This window comes from Loxodonta africana, chromosome 19 (assembly GCF_030014295.1).
Source record: "Loxodonta africana isolate mLoxAfr1 chromosome 19, mLoxAfr1.hap2, whole genome shotgun sequence".
Classification (NCBI taxonomy): Eukaryota; Metazoa; Chordata; class Mammalia; order Proboscidea; family Elephantidae; genus Loxodonta; species Loxodonta africana.
The window spans coordinates 20,472,750-20,499,124 of NC_087360.1; the positions used below are offsets into that span (position 1 = coordinate 20,472,750).

The 26,375-nt window shown below is 43.2% G+C and overlaps 2 protein-coding genes across 3 annotated transcripts in view; one reads left to right on the forward strand and one right to left on the reverse strand.

Annotated features, from left to right (window-relative positions):
• ANKRD13A (ankyrin repeat domain 13A) overlaps window positions 1-13,277 on the forward strand; it is a 40,647-nt gene extending 27,370 nt beyond the window's left edge. For both annotated transcript variants that reach the window (XM_003419349.4, XM_023559404.2), the window contains exons 8-15: window positions 449-530; window positions 1,451-1,512; window positions 2,686-2,816; window positions 3,500-3,657; window positions 4,350-4,463; window positions 6,661-6,821; window positions 11,409-11,476; window positions 12,319-13,277. In XM_003419349.4, the coding sequence (XP_003419397.1) occupies window positions 449-530; window positions 1,451-1,512; window positions 2,686-2,816; window positions 3,500-3,657; window positions 4,350-4,463; window positions 6,661-6,821; window positions 11,409-11,476; window positions 12,319-12,514 (972 nt within the window). In that variant the 3' untranslated portion in view covers window positions 12,515-13,277. The remainder of the gene's footprint in view (window positions 1-448; window positions 531-1,450; window positions 1,513-2,685; window positions 2,817-3,499; window positions 3,658-4,349; window positions 4,464-6,660; window positions 6,822-11,408; window positions 11,477-12,318) is intronic.
• A 1,047-nt stretch (window positions 13,278-14,324) lies between these two features.
• Window positions 14,325-22,656, reverse strand: C19H12orf76 (chromosome 19 C12orf76 homolog). The gene is made up of 2 exons (XM_023559498.2): window positions 22,402-22,656; window positions 14,325-18,336 (listed from the first exon to the last, which is right to left on the reverse strand). Exons 1-2 carry the CDS (start codon window positions 22,532-22,534, stop codon window positions 18,251-18,253), a joined length of 219 nt encoding a protein of 72 aa, XP_023415266.2. The 5' UTR covers window positions 22,535-22,656; the 3' UTR covers window positions 14,325-18,250.
• Window positions 22,657-26,375: the final 3,719 nt, after the last annotated feature.

A 26,375-nucleotide genomic window follows, 5' to 3' on the forward strand; every position in this document is an offset into this window, starting at 1 on the left:
ACCTTGTGTTCCTCCCCCTTTCCTTCTGTCCAGCAGATGGCTGTCTAAGTCAGTATAAGATTACCACCGGTCAGCAGAAGTACATGATGCAGGTTTGGGAACCTTAGGACAACAGAAACCCAGTGGGGAAACCTAAATTGCAGGACACGGATTTGAGACTGTTTAGCAGTGGGGGGGGGCGGGTAGGAAGATGCAGCCTGTCACTGTTAACTCCTCAGTATTTAAAACTGTCACAGGTGGAAAGTAACTGCTGATACATTTCTTAGTTGAGAGTTTGCATATTTTCTCTGAAGGATCCTAATGATTGTTAACCATTTCTCATATTTATTTTGCTGGATTATTATTTTATTTGCTTCAGCATTTTTGCTCTTGCTCTGCTTTTTTTTTTTTTTTTTTTTTGAGTTTTGATTCCCTGTGTCACTGTTTTCTTTTGCACACATCTCTCAAGGTTTACACAGTAAACAATGTGAGTGTGATAACTAAAATACGGACAGAACACCTGACCGAGGAAGAAAAAAAGAGATATAAAGGTAATGCTCCCCCTTCTTTTAGCCTAGAGAGGGCCTTTCTTCGCTCTGTTTTGGGTTAATGTGATCAGGAAGCACTAATCCTAACCCCAACTTCCTTTTTATAGAAATTTCCTTAGTCTGACTCATTCTTGAAGGTGTTTCCCCATAGTTGGCTTCTGCTGTAATTAAAGCCATTCACAAAGGCTTGTTTATGTTTTATGAAGAACAATTGTTGGATATGGCCGAAAAAGTAGATAGGGAAATTGGAGAATGTTTATCATTGGAATGAGTGATTCAGTCCAATATATCATGATGAAAGATTTGAACAGAACTTGGGGCTATAAGTCAAAACGTTACCATATCCCAGCTCTGCCAATGGCCATGTGAAGTTACCCACCCTCGGTTTCCTCAGCAGTGAAGTGGAGGTAATGTTAGACCTTCCTTAGAGTCGTTGGGAGTATTAGATGTGTAACTACCTGTAAACCTCTCCAGCAGTGCCTGCAGCATGTGATCAGGATCCAGTGATTGGTAGCTACCACCAGTACCACTACTATTGCCATTACTCTAGTTTGACAGATGAGGAAACCGAGGCCCCAGAGCAATGATCTGTCATTGGACACATGGGTAGTGAGTGGCCAGGGTGGGATGGGAATCAGATATGGTTCCCTCCCAAATCCACACTCTTCCCACTGATGATGATGTCTGCTTTAATTCTTCTGTCTGTCGTCCGTTTATTTTAGTAATCCTAATAAAAAGTGTCCCCTGAAGGAGACATTAGCTTATGGTCGTGGGTGATGTTATTCAGCCTGTTTGCAAGCGAAGAACTTCAGCATTGCCCAATGCAGATTGCTGGGACTAGAAATTTTAAAACATAACGGGCATCTTTTTCTATAGCCACAGTGAGGTACACTGTTAGAAAGTAACCTTTTCCCCCTCTGTAGCGGACAGGAATCCGTTGGAATCTCTGCTGGGGACTGTGGAACACCAGTTTGGTGCTCAAGGGGTAAGTTTAAGCCACAGGCTTTCAGCAGTTTTATGAAAGGAGAGGACTTATTTGTGCTTGTGAGAGCACTTATTGGATCACGTGCAGGGCATTCTATCTGAAGAGGTTGAAGAGTACTCCTAAGCTAGAATTTGAGATACTCTTTTGGAAGGGCATTAGACAAGTCTTTAAAAAAGTTTAGAGGAGGGGTGATGATTGTGGAAATCAGATGCTTCCTCTCTTACCCGTTATAAACTAGGCCTTTTCTATAGCGATGGAACGTAAAATGTATGTTGTTGTTGGTTGCCCCTGAGTTGATTCTGACTCATGACGACCCCATGTGTGCAGAATAGAACTGCTCCATAGAGTTTTTAAGGCTGTGATCTTTCAGATGCAGATCTCCAGGATTAAGAAGTATACCAAACCAAACCCATTGCCGTCAAGTCGATTCTGACTCATAGCGACCCTATAGGACAGAGTAGAACTGCCCCATAAGGTTTCTAAGGGGCGGGTGGTAGATTTGAACTGCCGACCTTTTGGTTAGCAGCTGAGCTCTTAACCACTGCACCACCAGGGCTCCGAGAAGTATACCAAACCAAACCTGTTGCCATCGAGTCGATTCCGACTCAAAGCGACCCTAGGGGACGGAGCAGAATTGTCCCATGTGGTTTCCAGGGAGCCCCTGGTGGATTTGAACTGCCGACCTTTTGGTTAGCTGCCATAGCCCTTAACCACTACGCCACCAGGATTTCCTTAACAAACATTATCTTAGTTGATCCTCACAATAACTATATATGAAACTCCGGAATTCACGGAGGGTCAGAAAGATGAAATTACCATTCCAGCGTCATATGCTTGAGAATGACAGAGCTGGAACGGAAGCCCCAAATTTTATGTACTTTCAAGTATTTCTACTTTTTTTTTTTTTCTTTCTCTATAATCAGGAGATAAAAATACAAAGGAGAGTCAAGAAATATTTAGTTCCTAATTTTAAAACAGAGAAATCCATTACACTTGCCATGGGATTTGGCAGCACCTTGGTCGGTTTTCGTGTTCCATGCAGTAGCTTAGTAATGACTGGAACTTCCTGATCTGTACTGGTTCACAAGTCCACCTTGGAGAGTGAGCGCCATTGGTCCCCTCTTGGGAGCACACCTTTCGAGTTTCTAATTTGCTTGGGTTTTGGCTTGGCAGGACCTCACCACAGAATGTGCCACGGCAAATAACCCCACAGCCATCACGCCTGAGGAGTACTTCGATGAAGAGTTTGATCTGAAAGACAGGGACATTGGAAGGCCTAAAGAGCTGACGATTAGAACACAAAAGTAAGAGAGTCTGTGGCCAGAAGTTGTGCTGCTTAGTTGTCACGTTCAGTCATCCCTCACACTCTTCCTTTAAAAACAATTTTTAAACCACTTGATCTGAAGGAAGCTAACAGTAGATCGCCCATCTTTGGAGCCCTTTCCAGAGAGTACATAGTTTAGATGTAAGAATTCCTTCTTTTACTGCCAACAAGCTTCTGCTGATCAAATGAAATGGTTTCCACCGGCCATCTTATTTCTTCATATTTGCTGTCAATTAAGTCTGTTGCAGTGGGTGGCTGTAATCAGGCCATTTCCCCCCGATTGCCAGATTTCACAGTGATCTGAATTCCTATGGTTCTCTTCCCTTCATAAAATTAAGAGATTACTGGAAAGATTGTGGAGTCAGGAGGCTAGTGGTGACAGTTGTTAAGTGCCATTGGAGTCTGATTCATAGAGACCCCATGTGACAGAGTAGAACTTCCCCGTAGGATTTCCTAGGCTGTTATCTTTCTGGCAGCCGATTGCCAGGTCTTTCTACTGCAGAGCCACTGGGTGAATTCAAACTGATGACCTTTCAGCTAGCAGCCAAGTGCTTAACTGCTGCACCACGAGGGCTCCTGTGGCCACGAGCCTAGTGCATGTAGTAGTCTGCTTTCCCCGTCTAGTAGAGATGGCCTCCGTCTTTTCTTTGCCAAATCCTGCAGGTTTAAAGCGACGCTGTGGATGTGCGAAGAGTTTCCTCTGTCTCTCGTGGAGCAGGTCATTCCCATCATTGACCTGATGGCCAGAACAAGCGCGCATTTTGCAAGACTGAGAGATTTCATCAAGCTGGAATTCCCACCCGGATTTCCTGTCAAAATAGGTACTGTTAAGTGAACCACAGAAACGCTTGTAGGTTCTGCTCGTTATTGTGGGTGACAGAATGTGCTTCAGGGAATTGTAGCACTTGAGACAGAGAGTAATATATGATAGACAAGGAGGAGAAGGGCAGAATTCTTCTGCAGTGTGATGTAAAGAAGTGTCAGGCCTCTTGGTTCAGGTTGGAGATTTGCATATCAAAATGAGGAGACCCCAACCATCAGTGCTATTTATAGGCAGTCCTCATAGATGTAAAAAGGCATTAAAATATGACACACTCATTGTTATAGTGTCAAACCTTATTTAAGTGAAACTTCAAATTAGATAGTTATTTGAGGAAGACAGTTGACAACAAGATCCTTTGATACATAAATATGTTTTGGGGCCTGGATTAGGCATAATACCATGTATGATAGAACTTACTCATGAGGAATTTTCATTTTGGATGGTTGTGGACTCCTGACACTTGAACCCTGGCTCGTCACTTATTCACTGTGATCTAGGAAAAACTGCTTAATTAACCTCTCTGCATCTCAGTTTTCCCTCTATAAATTGGGGAGGGTGGTTATGAGGATGAAATGAAATCATACTCATAAAAAGTACTTGGCACAGTACTAGCACAGTAAGCACATAGTAAATTATAACTATTATTGCCATGCTCAGTGAAGTTTATTTATAAAAGCTTTATTTTGCTAGAAATTCCATTGTTTCATGTCTTAAATGCACGGATTACATTTGGAAATGTCAATGGCTGTAGCACTGCTGAAGAAACCGTATCCCAGAATGTGGACGGGACCCAGGCCAATTCAGGTAAAAAAAAAAGCTGGGTTTTCTGGTTTAAAAAAAAAAATTCATAATTTTGTCATTAATTAAACTCTGTTTGAAACTGGAGTATCCTATGAAGCAGATTTCTGTGTTGTTTTAGATAGCCTAGTTAATGGGGAAAAAAAAAACACTTGTAGAATATGTATGATCCCACTTGTATTAAAAAGACAGCATATTCTTAAAAATTAATTTTACTGAGGTATAATAGACATACAATAAAAATGCATCCATGTTAAGTGTGACAGTTCAGTGCATTTTGACAAATGCACTTGTACACCCGTATAATCATTATAAAAATATAGAGCATTTCTATCATACAAAAAAATTCCCAAATGCTGCTTTGCAATCGATCCAATTCATATTTCTGGATGCTATTGTAAATGGATTTATTTCCTTAATTTTATTTTCCAATTTTCATTTCTAATATATAGAATGTAACTGACTTTTTGACCATCTATCTTGCAACATTGCTAAATTACTTACTGTATTTTCACTAACGCGTGTCCTCTATGTTTGTTCGCCAACCATGCCCTCCCCTATGAGGTAGTTTTCTAAGCGTACTATGCTAATTAAAAAAAAATCAGCATAGTACACTTAGGAAAGTACCTCGTGGCGAGGTGGTGCAGTTGACAAACGTAGAAGGTATGCATTGTTTGTGTAAAACACAGTATTCTAGTAACTTTTTTGTCAATTTCTTAAGAATTTCTTACATACACAGTCATGCTGTGAATAAAGACAATTTTATTTCTTCCTTTCTAATCTGTAAGCCTTTTACTTCTTTGTCTTCCCTGATTGCACTGACTAGGACCTCCAGTACAATGTTGAGTAAAAATGGCAAGGGAGGACATCCTGGTTTTGTTCCTGATGTTAGGGGTGGAACAGTTTAATGCTTCACCATTAAGTATGAGGTTCGCTGTAGGTTTTTTGTAGATGCGCTTTTCAGGTTGTGGATATGCCCTTATATTCCTAGTTTGCTGAGAGGTTTTTTATTATTATTGGGTATTGACTTCTGTCACATGCTTTTTCTCCAATTACTCCTTTATTAGTATGGTGAATTAAGAGATAGTATTTTTAGATTACAGTTCTACTTTTAAAAATTAAAATCAAGAATAATATACAATTTTATATTATCAGATAAGCAAAAATTCAGGTAATATTATGTATTCATGGGATTGTGCAGCAAAGGAACACCCAGCCACTTGCGATGGGAGAGTAAATTGGTGTAATTTTGTAAACAAAACATTTGGCATTACTTAGTAAAACTGAAGATGTGTACATTCAGCACACCAGCCAATTCCTAGGCATGTGCCCTAGAGAAACATGCATACGGGCCTGGGGAGACCCCAATAATGGACAGCGGCATTGTCTATAATAGCAAAACCGAGAAACAACCCAATGTCATGAGATAGCAGAAGGTGGTAATTGTTTATTAATACAATGGAGTAACATACAGCAGGGAAAATGAAAATTTACAGCCGTGTGCATCCAATTTGCTGAATTTCAAAAACAATGTTGAAGGAAAAACTCTTCCATATGGTTCCATTAATGTCAAGTTCAAATACAGGTTAAAGCAAACTGTTGCTTAATATTATACACATGTGGCAAAACTCCAAAGAGCCAGGCAGGGATAACCACTGTTGTGAATTATGTGTTTACCTATGGAGAGGAGGAAGGGGATGTTACTAAGGAATGTACATGGTATGTGATATTGGTAGTGTTTTGTGTCTTGGCCTAGGTGAAGGATACACAGGTATGTTTAGTATATTTCATAATAAAGGAAAAAGTAAGTAGGCATATTGGTGTGATTGTATATATAAACACAAACGCATATCCATCCACACATACACACATCCTGTTCCTTGAAGGGTATACAAGAGTGACTATCGATGGGGTCTAGTAATAGCAGAACAGGAGTGGGGAAGGAGATTTTCACTTTACAGTTGTCTGTAGCATTGTGTTTATGAATATGCATTACTTTCGTCATTAGAAAAAGAATCAAGGCAAAAAGAAAAAGACAAAAGCAGTATTCTGGTACTTTTTTCTATGACGATTCTTCTTCCTCAAAATCTCTCTCACATAGTAGCAAACCTTATCACCATTTTGATCCTTTTAGTTTTTAAAAATTTAATTTTTATAATAAGTTGGAGTAGAAATTTTATTGTAACTAACTCTTGTGTTACAGCTTCCCACGTCACAAACTTTGAGGTAGATCAGTCTGTGTTTGAAATTCCCGAGTCGTATCACATTCAAGACAACGGCAGAAACATGCATTTGCAGGATGAAGACTACGAGATAATGCAGTTTGCCATCCAGCAGAGCTTGCTGGAGTCCAGCAGGAGCCAGGTACTTGTATCCGAACAAATCCCAAACACAGGCTTGGGAGGTTTTACCCTCAGCTTTGGGCTGAAAGATTTAATTAATTTCAATTACATTTGAAATCTTCAGTATTTATATAGATTATCTTACATTTTATGAACCTGGTCTTTTGCAAAAACTTATTATGTAAAAGACTACCTGCACAGCCCAAGTTAGCCTCACACACGTGCTGCCTCCCGACAGACTTTTCTTTCCCTTATACTCATCTGTGATGTAGCTAATAACTACACAGAGAGGAGAAAAGGGATGTTACTAAGGAATGTACATGGTATGTGATATTGGTAGTGTTTTGAAGTGTGCTTTATGGTTTTCCAGCACTGAAAACTGTAAGTTCTTGTTAGTTTACATCACCATATTTTTCCTGGCAACATTGTGTCAGCTGTCCCACATGAAGGTAACAATGTGGATTTTAATCCCAACTCCCAGTGGCTGCTCAGTAAGTATGTGATGAAAATGGTTATTGAAGTGTTATTCTGTGGTAAGAGATATTATCCCCTTAAACTCTGAGCCTCTAGTTAAAAGTGGAGCTAAGGATAGGACAGACTGGCATAAGAACAGTTTCATTTTGTTCCTTTATGTGGTTATTCCTCCCAGCATCACCTTCCTGGCAACAGTCCAGGGCTTGAGGTCCTCCTCTCCCAACATCAACTCCTTCCATCCCGTCTCTCGGTGGCCTCCCTGCTCTACTCGGGCAGGTCCTGCTTCTGCTTCCACTGCCCTCTGGTGTATCTGGACTACTGCTGTTCATTTGTGCGTTTATTGGTTTCTTCTTTCCTTCCATGGTCCATTCGAGAGATATTAAAAAGTGCTTGTTTTGTGCCAAGTAGTCCTGGTGGCACAGTGGTTAAGCACTTGGCTGCCAAACAAACGGTCAATGGTTCAAAACCTACCAGCCACTTTGGAGGAGAAAGATGTGGCAGTCTGCTTCTGTAAAAATTACAGCCTTGGAAACCCTATGGGCAGCTTTGCTCTATCCGATAGGGTTGCTATGAGTTGGAATCAACTCAACAGCAATGGATTTGGTTTTTGGTTGCTTTGTGCCAGGCGCTGGGAGCTCTTTTGCCCTCATGAGGCTATTCTGTGGACAGTACTCACACTCCATGACCCCATTTGCTCAGGTTGCTGGTATTCTGGCATTATTCCCGAGCCTCTGGAACTTGGATATGAGGCCCACTCCTCCGTCCCCTCCCCTCTCCCCTATTGCAACCACCCATTCCCACACCCATTTGGCTTTCTCAGGCTGCCATATCCAGGGCCAGACCCCCAAAGCAGGCATATTCCCTATAGGAGGCCTCTTGGGGGAGACCCAGTGCCTGGATGTCACTGCCAGTCCAGTATGCTTTTCCATGCCCTATGTAGGTGAGCTTATTTTTTCCCCCAATACATATATAAATCTTGTTTATATACCATTACTTGTTTACGTGATCAAAGTCAAAGACAACAAATATGGAATTATGTATTCTAATTTTGCTGTAAAAGAGTTACCTGTTTTCTTCATTTAAAAATTTGCTCAGTGAGCTGTTTTTAATAGACTGATTTTATGTAAAGTATGAAAAGGTATGAAGCTGAAAAAAATTAAAATAAGTCTTCGAAAGCCAAAGTGCTACCTTGAGTATATCCCACCTGAATTTAAAGACCATTTCAAGAGTAGATTTGATGCATTGAACACCAATGACTGAAGACCAGCCGAGTTGTCATTAAAAAGATAGGAAAGAAAGAAAATACCAAAATGGATGTCAGAAGAGACTCTGAAAATTGCTCTTGAACATAGTGTAGCTAAAGCAAATGGAAGAAATGATGAAGTAAAAGAGGCGAACAGAAAATTTCAAAGGGTGGCTCGAGAAGACAAAGTATTATAATGACACGTGCAAAGACCTGGAATTAGAAAGCCAAAAGGGAAGAACACGCTCAGCATTTCTCAAGCTGAAAGAACTGAAGAAAAAATTCAAGTCTCGAGTTACAATACTGAAGGATTCTATAGGGGAAATACTGAATGACGCAGGAAGCATCAAAGGAAGATGGAAGGAATACACAGAATCACTCTACTAAAACGAATTGGTCAATGTTCAACCATTTCAGGAAGTAGCATATGATCAAAAACCTACTGTACTGAAGGATGATGTCTAAACTCCACTGAAGACACTGGTGAAAAACAAGGCTCCAGGAATTGATGGAATACCAACTGAGATGTTCCAACAAACAGATGCAGTTCTGGAAGTGCTCCCTTGTCTATGCCAAGAAATTTGGAAGACAGCTTCCTGGACAACTGACCGGAAGAGATCCATATTTGTACCCATTCCAAAGGAAGGTGATCCAACCGAATGTGGAAATTATCAAACAATATCATTAATATCACATGCAAGTAAAATTTTGCTGAAGATCATTCAAAAACAGTTGCAACAGTACATCAACAAGAAAATGCCAAAAATTTAGGCCAGATTCAGAAGAGGACGTGGAACCAGGGATATCATTGCCAATGTCAGTGGATATTGGCTGAAAGCAGAGAATACCAGAAAGATGTTTACCTATGTTTTATTGACTCTGCAAAGGCATTCAACTATGTGGATCATAACAAATTATGGATAACATTGCAAGAAATGGGAATTTCAGAACAATAATTGTGCTCATGAGGAACCTGATAGACCAAGAGGCAGTCATTCGAACAGAACAAAGGGATATTGTGTGTTTTAAAGTCAGGAAAGTTATGCCTCAGGGTTGTATCCTTTCACCATACTTATTCAGACTGTATGAGAGCAAATAATCTGAGAAGCTGAGCTGTATGAAGAAGAACACGACATCAGGAATGGAGGAAGGCTCATTAACAACCTGCAATATGCAGATGACACAACCTTGCTTGCTGAAAGCCAAGAGGACTTTAAGCACTTACTGATGAAAATCGAAGACTATAGCCCTTCAGTATGGATTACACCTTAACATAAAAACAAAAAAAGAAAAATCCTCACAACTGGACTGTCTTAGGCTGGGTTCTCTAGAGAAGCAAAACCAGTGAAGTGTATAAATATGTATGTAGAGAAATTTATAACAAGGAAGCAGTTCACACAGTTGTACAGGCTAGAATGTCCCAAGTCTGTGGATCAGGACAGAGGCTTCTCTTGATTCACATAGCCACAGGGGCCGGCGAACTCAAGATCAGCAGGTTGGAGAGCAGGGCCCCCGCTCTCAGGCTGTGAAGATCAACAAATCCTAAGACTTGCAGATAAGCTGATAGCTCAAGTCCCAAGAGCTGGAGGTCAGACTAACAGGAGGCAGCTGCAGGATTCAGAGTGAGCAAAAAAGCCAGAGCCTCTGCTTATATTTGGATGCAGGCCACACCCCCAAGGAAACTCCTTTTCAACTGATTGGCTACTCACAGCAGATTCAATCATGGGAGTGATCACATATTAACACTGAGAATCATGGCCTAGCCAAGTTGATACACAATCTTAACCATCACATGGACCAGTAAGCATCATCATGATAAACAGAGAAAAGAAGTCGTCAAGGATTTCATTTTACTTGGATCCACAATCAGTGCCCATGGAAGCAGCACAAGAAATCAAATGACGTATTGCATTGGGCAAATCTGCTGCAAAAGACCTGTTTAAAGTGTTATAAACCAAAGATGTCATTTTGAGGACTGTTTTGCCTGACCCAAGCCACGGTATTTTCAGTTGCCTCATATGCATGCGAAAGCTGGACGATGAATAAGGAAGACTTAAGAATTGATGCCTTTGAATTATGGTGTTGGTGAAGAATACTGAATATATCATGGCCTGCCAGAAGACAGAACAAATCTGTTTTGGAAGAAGTACAGCCAGAATGCTCCTTAGAAGCAAGGATGGCAAGACTTTGTCTCATGTAATTTGGACATGTTATCAGGAGGGATCAGTCACTGAGAAAGACATCATGCTTGGTAAAGTGAGGGTGAGTGAAAAAGAGGAAGACCCTCAATGAGATGGATTGACCCAGTGGCTGCAAGAGCAGGCTCAAGCAAAACAACGATTGTGAGGATGGTGCAGGACCAGGTAGTGTTTCGTTCTGTTGTACATGGGGTCACTGTGAGTCAGAAGTGACTTGACAGCACCTAACAACAATATGAAAAGGTCGTGGCTATTGATCAGGGTAGTGTACCATATACTACTTGACATTTAGGTGTAGTTTTAGAGAGGTAGGGACTCTCTAAAGAGGTAGGGACTCCCTGGGTGGTGCAAACAGCTCTCAGCTGCTAACCAAAAGGGTGGAGGTTTGAGTCCACCCTGAGGCACCTCTGAAGAAAGGCCTGGCTATCTACTCCTAAAATTTAGCCATTGAAATCCCAGTGGAGCATAGTTCTACTCTGAGACACATGAGGTTTTAATGAGTTGGAATTGACTAAATGACAACTGTTTTTTGGTTAGAAAGGTAACCTACAATCCCTATCAGTTTTTCACACAGCACTATTGATAATATACATGTAAATATTTTTAATTTTGCTCTGTAGCTTTTATTTCTGTGTCAGTATGACACCTCTTCTTTCTGAGAGGTATTCATGTCCATAATGTTTGTTTTTCCTAGGATGTCTCAGGACCAGCTTCAAATGGAGGGATCAGCAGGACACATGCCTATGATGCCCAGTACGAGAGGTGATTGACTTGACTCCTAATGATTAAACCAAGGTTGAGGCAGGCACTTAGTGCCTGGACCCTGCCTGGCAGGAGACACTCGGTCACGTGTTAGCTCACCACTTCCTCTGGTGGCATCTCTCGTTAAAATAGCTATAAACGCTTGATAGTGGAGTTTCCAGGACTGAGTGACAACTGCTGAATTCTATGTCAGAGAATCCCTGGGTGGCACAAATGGCGAATGTGCTTGGCTGCTTTCCAAAAGTTTGGCAGTTCAAGTCCACCCAGAGGTACCTCAGAATAAAGCCAAGGTGATCTACTTCTCAAAAATCTGCCACTGAAAACCTCGTGGAGCCCATGAGTCAGAACTGACTGGACAGCATCTTTTTTTTATGTCAGCGTCACTGCAGAAAGGCACAGGGTACATTTTTCTGATTAGTTTGATTTTCTACAAAGAATGTCAAATCACACAGGGCCTAGGTGCCCTCAGTGGGAAGTTTAAACAATGTTAAAGGCGATGACACTTTAGGGAAGAGCTACAGAGATGAATAGAATCTTTTTTTTTTTTAGGGAGAAAAACTAGATTCATTTTACAAAGTGTACTTTAGGCATATATGGAAGCCTGAGTTTTGCTTTAAAAGAACTCCAAATTCATTTCCCAGCTTCATCACTTAGTAGCTGGCCGATCTTGGGGGCAGGTACCGTAACCTCTCTGAGCCTTGGGTTTCTCAGCTACGTAGAGTACGAACACCCCCAGAGTTACATGACATTACACATCTATAGTGCACGGTAGGCAATTAAGAAATGTAGTTGGTGCTGCTTCTATGGTGATGAATATCTCTTTTCCTCATTTTCCAACCCAGGGCCATCCAGGAGAGCCTCCTCACCAGCTCGGGAGGCCCATGCCCTGGCACCCCGAGCGAGACCAGCCGTTTCGACAGCGACTTGCAGCTGGCCATGGAGCTCTCTGCCAAAGAGCTGGAGGAGCGGGAGCTCCGCCTACAGGAGGAGGAGGCAGAGCTCCAGCAAGTCTTACAGCTGTCGCTCACTGAGAAATAGACCCTCCCATCCCCGGGCTGCACCAAGCAGCGGCTCCAGGCTGCACTGCGAGCACCCAGTCCACCAGCACCCCGGGCCAGAGCGACCGTACCTCGTATGCATTCCGTGAACAGGCGGCCGCTGCCCCGTTCCTTATGCAGAGGTGCGGGGCCAGGGCCTTTAGGCCGGACTGTGACTCTTCCCAGGAGAGAAGGGGCTGGGGCCCGGCAGACCCCATCTCCGGGGTAAGGGGTGGAGAGTCCCATCACTTCCATTAACTGTACTGGCTTGCAGGTCACATTTTTACTACCAGCTTTAGACAAAAACCCCAATCCTCGCAGGTTTGTAGATTAATTTTTATCAATGAGTGATAACGAAGTTATTGCACAGTCAGGGTGCTTTTATATACAAGCAGCAGCAGCCTTTGTAGAGTGTGATTCATGAAAATTTGTGAGACACTTCTTATACTTCACCAAAGAAATGGCTCATCTGTGCCGATCTTTATTTTTACGTTTGTACAGGGTTTCTAGAGCACTGTCATTATGCTCCTCCACCGCCACCTTCTTCCCCAAGCTAGAGGAGATGTGTACAGGATCTATTTTAGATTATGGTTAGCTCTTTGCATCAAATTAGGTGATACAAATGACTGTGGATGTTGCCTTAGCCTTAAAAATGATTAATCGTTTAAAACAACCTCACTCCACTTATTGAGGGATCTGATTTGAATTTGTTGAGAGCAGGCTCCTCCGTGCTAAATCCAAGGCAGCTAAGCCTGTCCCTGAAGGAGCAGCTAGGGGAACTCAAAGCTGTTCCTGAAGTGGGTAAGCTGGCCAAAATATCGGAACAGCATAGAACCAAACCACGTGTGTTTCCTGTACATTCTCCAGTGAAGGATTGCCATGTGGAGGCCTAAGAAGAGCTCACCATATTCCCTGATCTCACTTAAGAAAGAGATAGACTTGGAATTAGAAAGCGAGCTTAAAACCGAAGCCAATGGCGCTAGTCCAAAGGGAAAGTGATGATTCCATATTGCTTTTTACAGTTCAAATCAACATCTTTCTGGATAAATCTATTTTTTAACAGAATCTTTTTATTATTTTTAGAAGATATAAAAATGACTGCTCCCATCAGTAGCAATACAAGGTTATACATTTTAACCAGGTTTTCTCAGGCCTTTTTGGGATACCTTTAGTAGTGAACTATTTTGTCTAATCCTTCTGTAAATAACCATCACACAGCATCCAGAACCCTGTGGAATACAGTGGAATGCACCCCTCACTCTGGCCCATGTATTCATTCCCACAGGCTGCACTGAAGTAACGTGGTAAACAATAGCCTCTGTTTCACGTCTGCTTCCTATCTGTTGCGCTTCTGTTGGGATAGGAAGAGAAACAAACTACTATTCCAGTTAACGTCTGTATCATACAGCTAGTATTGCCAGTAAAATGTTGTAGTCACAAAGAACTGTGCTTTTAATGTCATACAATCATCTGCCTTTGTTGTCATGGTCTGACCAAAATTCCTGCTCTGCACATGAGGCCAGTATACACAACATCACATTTATTTCAAATATGCATTTTATTTACTTGGCGTTTACCTTGGGCGAAGACTCCTCTTGGGAATGGCTGCCAGTTAGGCCCTGTGGTTTACTCACTAAGGCGAATCAGAGGTAACTTCCAGGTCTGCATTCCGTTGCTCTGCTTCCTGTTATCTCTCTCACTTTCTCCCCAGGCAGTTGGTTAAGAAGGGACTGAGCACTGTGTCTGCCCGTCACAGTGTTTTACATCTATGTGTTCATTTTTCTAAATGCAAATAAAGACCGCTTCCTTAGAGAGTGCTCGTACAAGTCTATACTCTTTGAGTCATTTCTTCAAACTCTTTTCATATTGCATTTTCTAGTCCTCTGTTCTGTGTAAAGGTGCACTGGTGGCACAGTGGTTAAAGTGCTCAGCTGCTAACCAAAAGGTCTGCGGTTCGAATCCACTAGCCACTCCATGGGAGAAAGATGTGGCAGCCTGCTTCCATAAAGATATACAGCCTTGGAAACCCTATGGGGCAGCTGGTCTGGGTCTGTGTAAGAACGTTCCTGGGACATTAGGATGCCCTCACAACTCAGCTGTACATTACACAGAGGTGACATGCTCTTCCCAGCCCAACTGTACTGTCCACACACCCCATGCTACGCACTGGTGTTGGGGCTGCTCTGATCCGCCTCTGCAGCCCACCTGCAGGTATACTGGTTCTTGTGGAGTAAGGGAAGCCCCTTTCTAATCTGAGTGAGTACACTGTTCCTTGGAAGCAGAAGTGCTTTGAGAGGCTGTTCTTACAAATTCAGAAGATGATTATGGCTTCCAGAGTTATCCTCCACCTAATTAACATTGCTATGAAAACAAAAGAGGCAGTGTCCAGTAAAAATGTCTGCATACCAGAAATGAGGTCTTGGCGTTGCCAAAAAGACGTGACGGAGCTGCTTGGCTTCGGGGGAATACTAACTTTCAGGTGCCGGAGCACTACGAAACAAACTGTTACTCTTCTAAGGTCAAAAGGTGCAATGCCTATGGAGTTTTTAATTTTAGAAAGTGTCTTACGTTATCTTTAGGTTCATTAAAGAAAGCTTCAGTGGTTTAATACCAGGAGCAAACTTTAAATGATCAACTTCTGGACGTAAGACAGTGCTAGGAACTACATACGGCAAAGTCCCTAAGACACTTACAAGCCGTCACACTATCCATGACGTGAGGTGTTGAGGAAACTGAAAAGTCTGCTCAAAGTAGTGATAGAAAAAGGAAATGAGTTGCAGTAATCCCCAGCTTGCTCCCCAGGGTCCTGCTGAATAGATGACAGTGAGGAAGACAGGTGGACTATGGTAACTTCACATGACTGTTTGTAGCAGAAGCAGCGATGGAGTTCAAAGTCCAGCACAGACCTCTGTATAGAAACATATACAGGTTTAAGATTGAGGCCCAGCTGGAAAAAAATGAACATGCTATGAAGACTCAAGAGCACCTAAATCTCAGGCACTGGCAGGTGCCTTAATCTCAACTTTAAAGAAAGCTCAGAGCAGTGCTTGCTGAAATAACTTGTTCTCATCTGATTGGTGTAAATGGATCAAATGTGTTCATTCGAGTGTTTGGTAGATATTCTGTGTACGGTTCAGGTTATGAAGGTCTAGAGTTTGCCTACCAGCCCCTCGCCCCAAAAGATGAAGGTCAGTCTCTCATAGAATTGCCACTTTTGTCTCTACTCATCCCTTTGTAATAAGCCTCTTTCCACAAAGATTTTTCTGTCTTTGAACCTGAAATCTCTCATAGTGACCTGATGGTAAAATGGGAAGGAAGCTGTAGACTGGGATTTGGACTTGTATGTGGAGTAACAGTATGGTGAGGTGTGCCAGGAAACTGGAACATGATCAAACTACCTGGCTTTGGGCCAACAGCAACTCACAAGGTCTATGGACTTGGCAAGTTTCTCCTGTTTCCTTCTTAAGTCCTAAAAGTGGCAATAAATTCTGGGACAGTGTATCAAAACACATCAAAGTGCAGGATTCTGGACAAGGTGGGGAATGTACACCCCTGGGAGTAAATAACTATGAACTTCTGTGGGACAGGCCAGCTGTGGTGATTCTACCCTCAATTTGTACTAGTTTTCACATCATTTGATCTTCACAAGAATTAAGAAAGATAAAGTGTGTATATCACCACTTTACGATGGAAAAACTGAGGTTCTGGAGAAGGTAAGTTTGTTCACAGTTGAAGCTGGGACCAGAATCCAGGTCTTCTGACTCCTTGCCCAGCCTGAGTTTAATTATGGCTCAGTTTTCTGAAACAATACCTTAGGGCAATATACTGTTAACTGAATTTAGAAACCCACTTCACAATGCTGACTTAAGAGATCAGAGCAGATTCAAACACACAGCTGCATTTTAAACTGTTAGACAATAATTGTTACTTGTCAAGTTGACTCCAACCCATGACGGCCTTATGTACAACAGAACAAAACGTTGCCTGTTCCTGCTTCATCTCAAAATTGCTGGCATGTCCAAGTCCATTGTTGCAGCTACTGTGCCAATCCATCTCACCAAGAGTCTCCCTCATCCTTGTCGGCCCCCTACTTCAAACATGATGTCCCCTTCTAGTGACTAGTCTTTCCCGATGACATGTCCAAAGCAAGTGAGTTGGACAACAGTCTGTTGTGATCCATAAGGTTTTCATTGGCTAATTTTCCAAAGTAGATCGCCAGGCCTTTCTCCCTAATCTTAACCTGGAAGCTCCACTGAAACTTGTCCACCATGGGTGACCCTGCTGTTATTTGAAATACCAGTGGCATAGCTTCCAGCATCACAGCAACACACGCAAGTCACGACTATATGACAAACTGACAGACAGGTGGTAGAAATAATCGCTAGAAGTAAAACAGTATGTAAGGTTTTACTTTAATTTTAGTTGACATGCTCAAAAGCACAGAACAGTGTACATTCAGTGGCTCAATGTTATGATCACAAACAAAGCCCTTAAGTCCCACATCTGTTTTTTCACATTAAGAGCAGGTTGTTTTAAAAAAAAAAAAAATCAGTGCTGTGTCTGAATGGAAGCAGTTCTGGTGGTGCAGTGGTTAAGCACTCGACTACAAACCAAAAAGTCGGCAGTTCGAACCTACCAGCCATCCTACAAAGATGTGGCAACCTGCTTCTGTAGGTTACAGCCTTGAGAACACTCTGGGGCAGTTCAACCCTGTCCTACAGGGTTGCTGTGAGTCCAAATTTTACTCTCCAGGCACTGGGTTTGGTGCTTGAATGGAGCACAAGATAAGCACTTCAATTTAATAACAAACAATTAAACCTAACACCTTTAAAATAAATACTGATAACCACTTTGTAAGTACAAAAAGTATTTCAACAACGGGGGAAAAAAATCCAGTCCATCAACAGTGCAAACTAATAGCAGCATATTCAAAGCTGAGATTAAAGTTGTGTAAACACACACCCACCTGCCACCCTGCCACATATGTTGATCTTGCATTTCCATGGTTAAGCCCTCCCCCACCCCAGGGCTCACAGGAGCTCATGCTGAGTCTTTTCAAGACTCCAAACCTGAAAAACTATCACCATTTTTAGGCGGTGGGCTGAGAAAACGTTAAGTGCAGTACAAGGGGAGATTAGTGTGTTTGAACAGGGCTAACTAGTCACATTTCCAGTCCAATGCCCACCTGACGGTGTCCCTGACTTTCTACGGGAGCCCCTGAGTGCAGAGCAGCAAGCCGCTGAGAGGCATGGCCTTGCGCCCAGAGCATTCTAGGTCAACTGAGTAGAATTAAAACCGTTTGTGATTCTTACCCCATTAAGACTGAATGGTGCTTAAGTAGGGAATCTTTACATGTTAAGTCTTCCTCTTATTAATATTCCCAAACGTTAACAGTTAGTCCTTTCCAGTGTGTTTCTTATAGACACAAAGATTACCATGTTTTCTTTGTTGTGAGCACTCTGTTTTGACAATGGAGCTTCAGGCCTTCCTTTTAACAAGTAAAACCAGATATACATAAAAAACAAAACATGGAAGAGCAAACTGGCCAATTATTTACATTACAGTGTTAGGGAAAAATAATTGCTAGTAGATTTTTTTTCTAAGCCATTAGTTTACCAACTGTCCAGACCAAAGGTCATCTCCAAGCAGGAAAGTTCCAGTTCCAACTTCTCTACTGGCCCATGTGCAACACAATGTATCCTGTTTCCAAACCGCAGGACAACTTGCTTGCTTGCTGTCACCGACGCCGAATAGGCTTGTAGACACAAAATGCCATAAGGATCATGGTTACCAGCAGGATGCTGAAAATGGTTCCCATCAACACTGCAAAAGGAAAAGAGGTTACCTCCTCGTGGTAGTTCACCTGACAATGGTTTACCAAAACCCACTCAGGGCCAGGTACCGTTGCAGGTGCAGGCGAAAGAGCCATGAACAGACCTAGAGGGTCTCTGCTCTCCAGACGGCAAACGTAAACAAATAAGAGCCTTTCACATAGCTCGAAGTGCCTGTGACACAAACAGAGCCATGGGAAAAGGGGGGCAAGTGGCTGAGGAAGCAACTGAGGAAGTGACACACAGGCTGAGACCTGAATAAAAGGTGTTGCTGCAGGGAGATGGGTCAGCAAACAGCCTTGAGGCCAGAACAAGCCCGGCATGTTCAGTGAATGGAAACGAGGCCAACACAGCTGAGGTGGAAGAAGTGAAGGGAAGAGGCAGGAAATGACCCCTGAGTGGAAGGCTGGAGCCAGTTCATACAAAGCTTTGTGGGCCACAAAGGAAACATGGATTTTATTCTAAGTTTATACAGAAGCTGTTGGAAGGTTGTAGGCAAGGAGTGACATGAGTGATTTAGTCGGAAAAAAGACTCCCTGGCTGCTGTGTGGAAAATCATCTGATTATAGGGAGAATAGAAGCAGGGAACCCATTAATGAAAAGGAGATTTAACAGAGAAAAAATCATTACAGTCTCTTGTCTTGAAAAGGTTCTCCTGATAAAAGAAGCAATTACTAACTTCACAAACCCGTTAGCACTTTTAAGAATAAATTTCACACTCAAATCTCCAAGATGCTCAGGTGAGAAATGGGACCTACAGCTGATACTGACCTACAACAATACCTCAGGTTGAGTCCTGGCTGGACAGAGCTATAAGGTCCTGACCTTTAAAAACTGCTAATGTAACCAGCAACCTGCCAGAGAGGGTTTCTGCAACAGCAGCTCTGATAACCAATCCTGTTTGTGTGACTATCCCAGACATGTTGTGAATCATTCAAGATGATGTAACTTTTAACAAGTGAATACATATATTACGTGTTTATAAGCATGCGGGCCTGTCTCAGGTGGCAGCTGGGGCTAACCACACTTGCTCTCCAGAATGGTTACTGTTCCTCTATAAAATCAAGGTTTGCACAGAGTTTTATTCAAATCAGCAATTCTGGGGTATCTGTGGCTCTGTGACCTCCTGCCCCACTTCCCACACTTAACCCCATTATTATTTAAAAACTGACCGTATGGAAAGGTCATCTTTTGGGAAAGTGGGGGGGAGGGGAGGAAAGGGGAGGACAAGGTGACAAAGACAATTTGTCGTAACTCCAGACGTAATTTTAAAGATCTCAGTTAAATGAAATATGACTAACATGAAACAAAATATCATATCCCAAAATAGCCCTTGTTAACCAAATACCGCTCCAGTTTTCAAAGCTCTGAATTCCCTGAGTTTCTGCAATTCGGCCTGTGCTGTTGTGAGCTGCCGTTGAGTTGGCCCTGACTCACGGAGCCCTTACGGATAACAGAGCGAAACGCTGCCCAGTCCTGTAACATCTTCATGCCTGGTGCTACGGTTGAGGCCACCGCTTTTGCTATTGTGTCGATCCACCTCAGTGATGTTCCCCTTCTTTTTCGCTGACCCTTTACCAACCACGATGCTTTTTTCTAACAACTGGTCTTTCCTAATGACGTACCCAAAGTAAGCAAGCAATGTAGTCTTATTCCATTTAAACCTGTTCTCTTGCATTTTGTATTTTGGAAGGGTCCCCTCCCCACCAAAAAAAAAAATTAAAAAGAGCTTAGAACCATGAGCTGATAAAAAAAAAAAAGATTAAAAAGAGCAATTTTTTTTTTTTTTTTGTGAACCATGAACACGAGACCTGTTTCGGTTGTATCCATTTGGGACTTGATGAATTCTCCATTCATCTTTTTACTTCTCCCAGCACTTTGCATGCAGTATTAGTTGTGTGAATGACATGACTTTAAAAGATCCTTGTGGTCACCTCCCATTGTTGGGTTTTGTTTTCTGCATCTATAAAATGGGGCAAATAACACCCACCTCATACTGGTTTCTTGAGGCCTAAATATGTTAACCAATGAAAAGTGCTCAATACAGTGCTGGACATAAAATAAGCACATGGTAAATGAGAGCTGTTATGATGATCAAGACAGGCAGCAAGACACATGGGTCAAGAATTCAGGATCTGGGGTCAGACCATCTGGGATCCAATGTACAAAGTTTACAGGCTAGTGGCCTTTTCTAAATTACTCAACTTCTCTGTGTCTGTTTCCTCTTCTGTGAAAATAGAGATAAGAAAAATATCCACTGCACAGGATTGTCTAGGGCAGTGTTTAGTTTTTATAATTTCTACTCTGTCCCAGAGCACTAAGTAGTCCTACTGCGCATGACTAAAAGGCAGCTCCCTCCAACTGCAAAGCATTCCAGTTCAACCACGTGTAGAACTGGTCTCCACTTGCCTGGATGTTGCAACAACCTCAAACCGTTACAGTTTCTAACCACTTACTCTCAATTTCTACAGTCATCTCTTTGCAGGTAACAAAGAATTTGCAGACCCACACTGTTACACAGATCGCCCTTTGGGTAGTACTGCTTCAGGGTCACTATGAGTCAGAATCGATTTGACAGCAGTGGGTTTGTTTTTTGGGGGGTTTTGGCTGTAGAGAACTTGTTCTCAACCAGGGTGTGATTTTGCCCCCAGTGGACATTAACCCAATTCAGACTGTCACTGTAAGTCAGACATTAACTCGATGGCAATGGGTCTGGTTTGGGGTTTTGGTTTGGATATTAATAGCAATGTCTGGAGAAATTTTCGATTGTCCTGACTTGAGGTGGAGTTGTTGGGGAGTTGTTACAGACATCTGGGGCGGGGGGATGCTACTGACATCCTACAATACACAGGACAGCCCCCCTCCGGCCACAACACAGCATCATGGGTCCAACATGTCAGTAGTACCAAGGCTAAGAAGCCCTTTATAAGGCATTAAGCAGGATAATGAGTGGAAACCACTGAGGACAGTGCTAGGTACACATTAAGTGGCCAACACATGACAGATATGGAGTTCATGTAGAGTCACAATAATCCAGAAATGATGTGATAACTTCACAGATACACAGATGTAACAATGAAGTACGGTGGAAAGGAAGGGCTTTGGCGGAAGACGCAAATTTACTGTGAAGCTTGCCAAGATTTAAGCTCCAGGGCTCCTTCCACAGCCACGTACATGCATGTGCATGTTCATGAGCATGCGTGTGTATCTAGGTCACCAGGTAGCAAACAATTTGCACTCAAATGCTAACCTAAAGGCTGGAGATTTGAGCCCACCCAGCAGTACTGAAGAAGAAAAGGCCTGGCAATCTGCTTCTGTTAATATTACAGCCAAGAAAATCCTATGCAGCAGTTGTACTCTGACACACATGAGGTCACCATTAGTCGGTATGGGCTCCACACGGCAAGTAACAACCTTTATATATATATACAAATATATATGTATTTGTATATACAAACTCTCCCTCCCCAATTGAAGAGGTCCTTCCAAAAGGTATAGGCTTCAAGCCCCACAAAATCTAGGTTCTAGTACCGGCCTTCACCACTTTCTAGCTGTGTAACCTTGGGCAAATAACTTCACTTCTCTGGGCTTCACTTTTCTCATCTATAAAATAAGGCTGAAAAACCGTACCGTTTTCACTAAGTTACTGCGAGGCTCAAATGAAATGGCATATACAAAGTGCTTCGCGCACAACGCATGGTATACAGTAAATGCTCAACCAATGTGATCTGGCGTTATTCCTGTTGCTATTGGCTCCATCAGTAATGAAGAAGGGTGGGGTATATTATCAGTGCTGTTGCCTAACCTGGTGCACACAGTGAGGAGGGCACCTAGACTGAGAGCAAAGTCTTTCGACTCTCAATTCCTTCATTCATGCAACAAAGCCCAGGCCTTCGGCCTCAAGGCTGCGCAGAGGGGGTCGCGGGGCGCCGAGGGGCCTCACCCCCCCCCACCCTCACACATTCCCCCCTCCCGCCCCCAAGTCCCAGGCTCCCGCCACCCGCAGCGACTGGACAACAGGCCGGACCCCGCCGCCCACCAGCACGCGGCCACTCACCCAAGTTCTGTCCGCGCAGCACTGCATACGGCCGGCTCCGCTCTGGCGGCTCCTCGGGGCTCTGGGCCTCCGCCCGCCCCACCAGGAGGCCACACATCCCCAGCCACAGCCACCAACACACCAGACGCAGCATCTTCCCCAGGCTGCAGGGGCGGAGCGACCACTTCCGCCACAAGCCCCGCCCCTCCTTCCTCCCACACGCCTCCTTCCGTCCCGCCTTCAGCTCGCCGGACGCGCCGCGTTGCCAGGGTAACTGTAACCCTCAGCCGAAATTCCGCCCCCGCCAAGGTTGCGTCCGGATCATCGTTCCCCTCTGATGAACGTTCCGTCTTGGAAAATATTCCGCCGCGTCCAACGTTTACCCATTTTTTGGGCTCCAGGCGAGCCTCTTCCCATAAAGGTGTCGTAAGTCCATTTTGGACCTATTGAACGTTATAAAAAAAAAAAAAATACCTCTCCTTCTCAGGGAGCCCCTACCTGGACATCCTATCCTAAAATTGCAGCCCTAGTACAGATTTGGGGATGTCCTAGTCCTTACGTTTCAGGTGATACGTATACATGTATAGTTTTCTTCTATAAAAACAAACAAAAATTTTTTAAAAAACTCTAATTTTGGGGGGCATGTGACAATTTTAATTTAGAAAAGAAGTGGTTTGTTACTGTTGTTTAGAAACTTCAGCGACCTTTTTGGTTACGAAAGGCAAGGCCCAGGGCATAGTCCAGAATGGAGAGTTGAAAATAAAGAGAACTAAATTGCTTTGCATAATAATCTTAATTTCTGGTTTTTCATCTCGGTACCTGAAAAATAGGTGGTGGGGACTTTGAGACTGCAGGATGATACCAGAGGTGGGAGAAGAGACTGGATTGCAAAGCAGCAGACTCCAGCATCACGGGGCCAGAAGGCTCACCGGACGGACATTTTGGGGTTTCTTTTTTGGTTTTAATGTCTCCCGGTGCTGTGATGTGATTCTGTTCCCACCTAATGTCAAAACCTTCAGTAAATAGGAGACTGTGCACAGCAACACCTTTAGTTAGGGGGCCTTTGGGAAACAGAGGACGGGGCTGTGTCCATGCCTGGGGTGATTCAGGCTAGAAAGACAGAAACGCAGCCTTAGGAGTGTTGAAGAAACTGGCAAGGGCGACAGGAAAAGATACTGGAGAAGTTGAAGCAAGAACTGATGACCAAGAGAATCCTTGGAGATACTGGAGCGGTCTGCAGACATCCCACAGTGAAGACAGATGGACACTGTCTGGTTTTGCCTGCCCAGGAGTTATTCTGCCTCCTTCCAGCTTTACCACCAGTCAGGATTTGGGGAAACACCCCTCCCTTCCTGCCTAAGGGGTTTGGGGGAAATTGACCTCGTCCCCTAACTCCAGGGCTGGGCACGTGATCCAGGCCTGGCCAATCAGCAGCCTTCAAACCCCCGGCTACCATGATTGGATCAGAACTGTGCATGTGACCCAAGCTGGGCCAATGAGAGTCATATCCTGGCCTTTTCGAGGTGGATGTTCTTTTTTTTTCCTGCCAGAGTTTCTGAAAGCCCACTTGCTATTTTCCTGGTAGAACCTGTAGGATGATGAAGCCAGCGCAGAAGAAAACAGGTTCAAGAGGAAAGATGCAGGTTGTGTGATGTCTGATAATAAAGTTTCAGCGTCTATCCCCAGCCTCCTGGGTTAGACTTCAATCACTTAAGCCAATTAATTTCAATTTTTGCATTAGTTTACATTGAGTCCCTGTGATTTTCACCCAAAAGTTCTGACATGGCAGACTTGGGAGAAGCCTGAGTTAAATAAGAAGTACCCCAACTATTCTGGCAGAGGGAATGACTGTCTCAATTGTCCTGTCCCTTCTGCTGAGGTAGGACGCAGCCGTCTTTCCTCTGCTGCCTCCCTCTCACGTCCTTAATTTACGTCAGTGCATTCAAGGTATTCCTTCTATCACAAGGGTGACATAAAACAGAGGAATTCCACATATGGCCTTCCTATCCTTTTAGATAAGTTTTCTTACATGGGCACTTGAGATTACATCTTTTAAAATGTTAAAATTACAGCAGAAGTGTCGATTGCTGACAGGAGACTGGCTTCCAAAAAAGTTACATATCTAAAATACTGCTGCAAAATGTCTATTTTTAGAGCAGGAAAACAGCTATCCCCTCCTGCTGCATTCCCCTCTTCCTCAACTTTTTTTTTTAGTAATCAAGGTTGTCTTTTTGCATTTTTCTTAGATAGAATCGTGTTTATGCTCTTGTGTCCTGAGACAGGGTCCTATTCTTTTGACACTGATTTTAAAACCACAAACTCAGCAACTTATGCTCTCTGTCAGTTTGAATGTATGTATTTTGGGGACTTCTAAACTTACACATTTCCTGTTTGCTTGTTTAACACCAAATCACAGTGCTATTCCATAGGGCTATGTTCCCGATCAAGGAGTTTTCTGTATAAATGGATCTTCTCAGCTGCACTGGTGATCCTTCAAAGTTTGTGTTAGGACTCAACAACTAACCTTTACAACAAGCAAACAATTTGGAATCTGTCGCTAAACACTTGTTTTCGATCAACAGGAAACAAATATGAGTCTACTTGTCCTGTTCTCTTTGTTTCGCAACTTGTATGAAAAGGTTCTTGACCGTAGAGGGGGGTAGGGCAGGGAGAAAAGATAAACTACCCTGATATTTGCTTTGCTGGGTGTCCAGTATTTCCTCAGGGGACATGGCAGCTACTTGTCTTTGCCTCAAGACCAAGGCATATTTATTGACTCTTCCACTGAACTGGTGACTGAAGGACACATCTAATTCCAGAATTGAAGGAGTTAAAACATTAGCAGTGCAACAGGAGTTGACAGGCAATTGCATCACCCTCTGGTTTATGTGTCTTGAAGCCACAGTTTTTCTCTGCACATTCTAGGGTCTGGAAAGCCACCAGGACCCCATCATTTTCATTACCACATGCTTCTAATGTTCCTTTAGAAACTTGCTTATTTTCCTCTCCCTCTACCCTGAGCTGCTCCAAGTGAAAGCAGAGTGAGGTGGTTTTCAGAATGGAATCTGGAGCCAAAATGCTTGGGTTCAAGTTTTCACTTTGTCACTTCCTCACTATGTGACTTAACCTCTCTTGGTCTCAGTTTCCTTCTCTGTAAAATGGGTGTGATAACAGATCCTGCCCAACAGGAGTGTTGTGAGGATTAATAAGATGATGCTCACATATGGTGAGTGTTTACCAGCCCTAATACTCTCCACTCTGTTAGCTGTCCATTTATCTCCATCTGGAGTGTGACGGTTGCTGTCAGGATGTGAAATTTGTGTCTACATCTGTTGGTTTGTATATGAAGAAAAAGATTAAAGGTGCCATTTGTCTCCTCTTCCCAGAGATGGGCTTGATGCAACTCCTCCAGGAGTCTAGGAGTTTGGCAGAAAGAGCTCAAAGGCAAGAAGTACAGCTGGCTGAATATGTGGCAATAAGGAGGATCGGGGTCAAAGGTCAGGCTCTGCCTCTTCTCTGCCTCACTCAGTCTTGGGCTCAGGCGCTGGGGTGTATCTGTCTCCACTAGGAGTCAGGAGTCAGGCAGAGGGACTTAGGCTTTTGATCCTGGCTTGGCTTCTCTGGCCTCAGACACACATCCAGGGTTAAAGGCATTTAAAAAAAAAAACAAAACCTGTTGTTGTCAAGTCGATTCTGACTCATGGCAACCCCATGTGTTACAGCGTAAAACTGCTCCATAGGGTTTTCTTGGCTTTAATCTTTAAAGGAGCAGATCACCAGGCCTGTCTTCTAAGGTGCCTCTGTGTGGATTCAAACTGCCAACTTTTGGCTAGGAGTAGAGTGCTTAACCATTTGCGCAGCCCAATGCAAATAACTAAAAAATACCATTTCCTTAAAACAGAATATAAAATGAATTGGGAGAATGAATTAGAAAATACGAAGCCCAAACTCTAAAGACAAACTTCCCTGACTTCACAGTTTTGCCAACAGTCAGT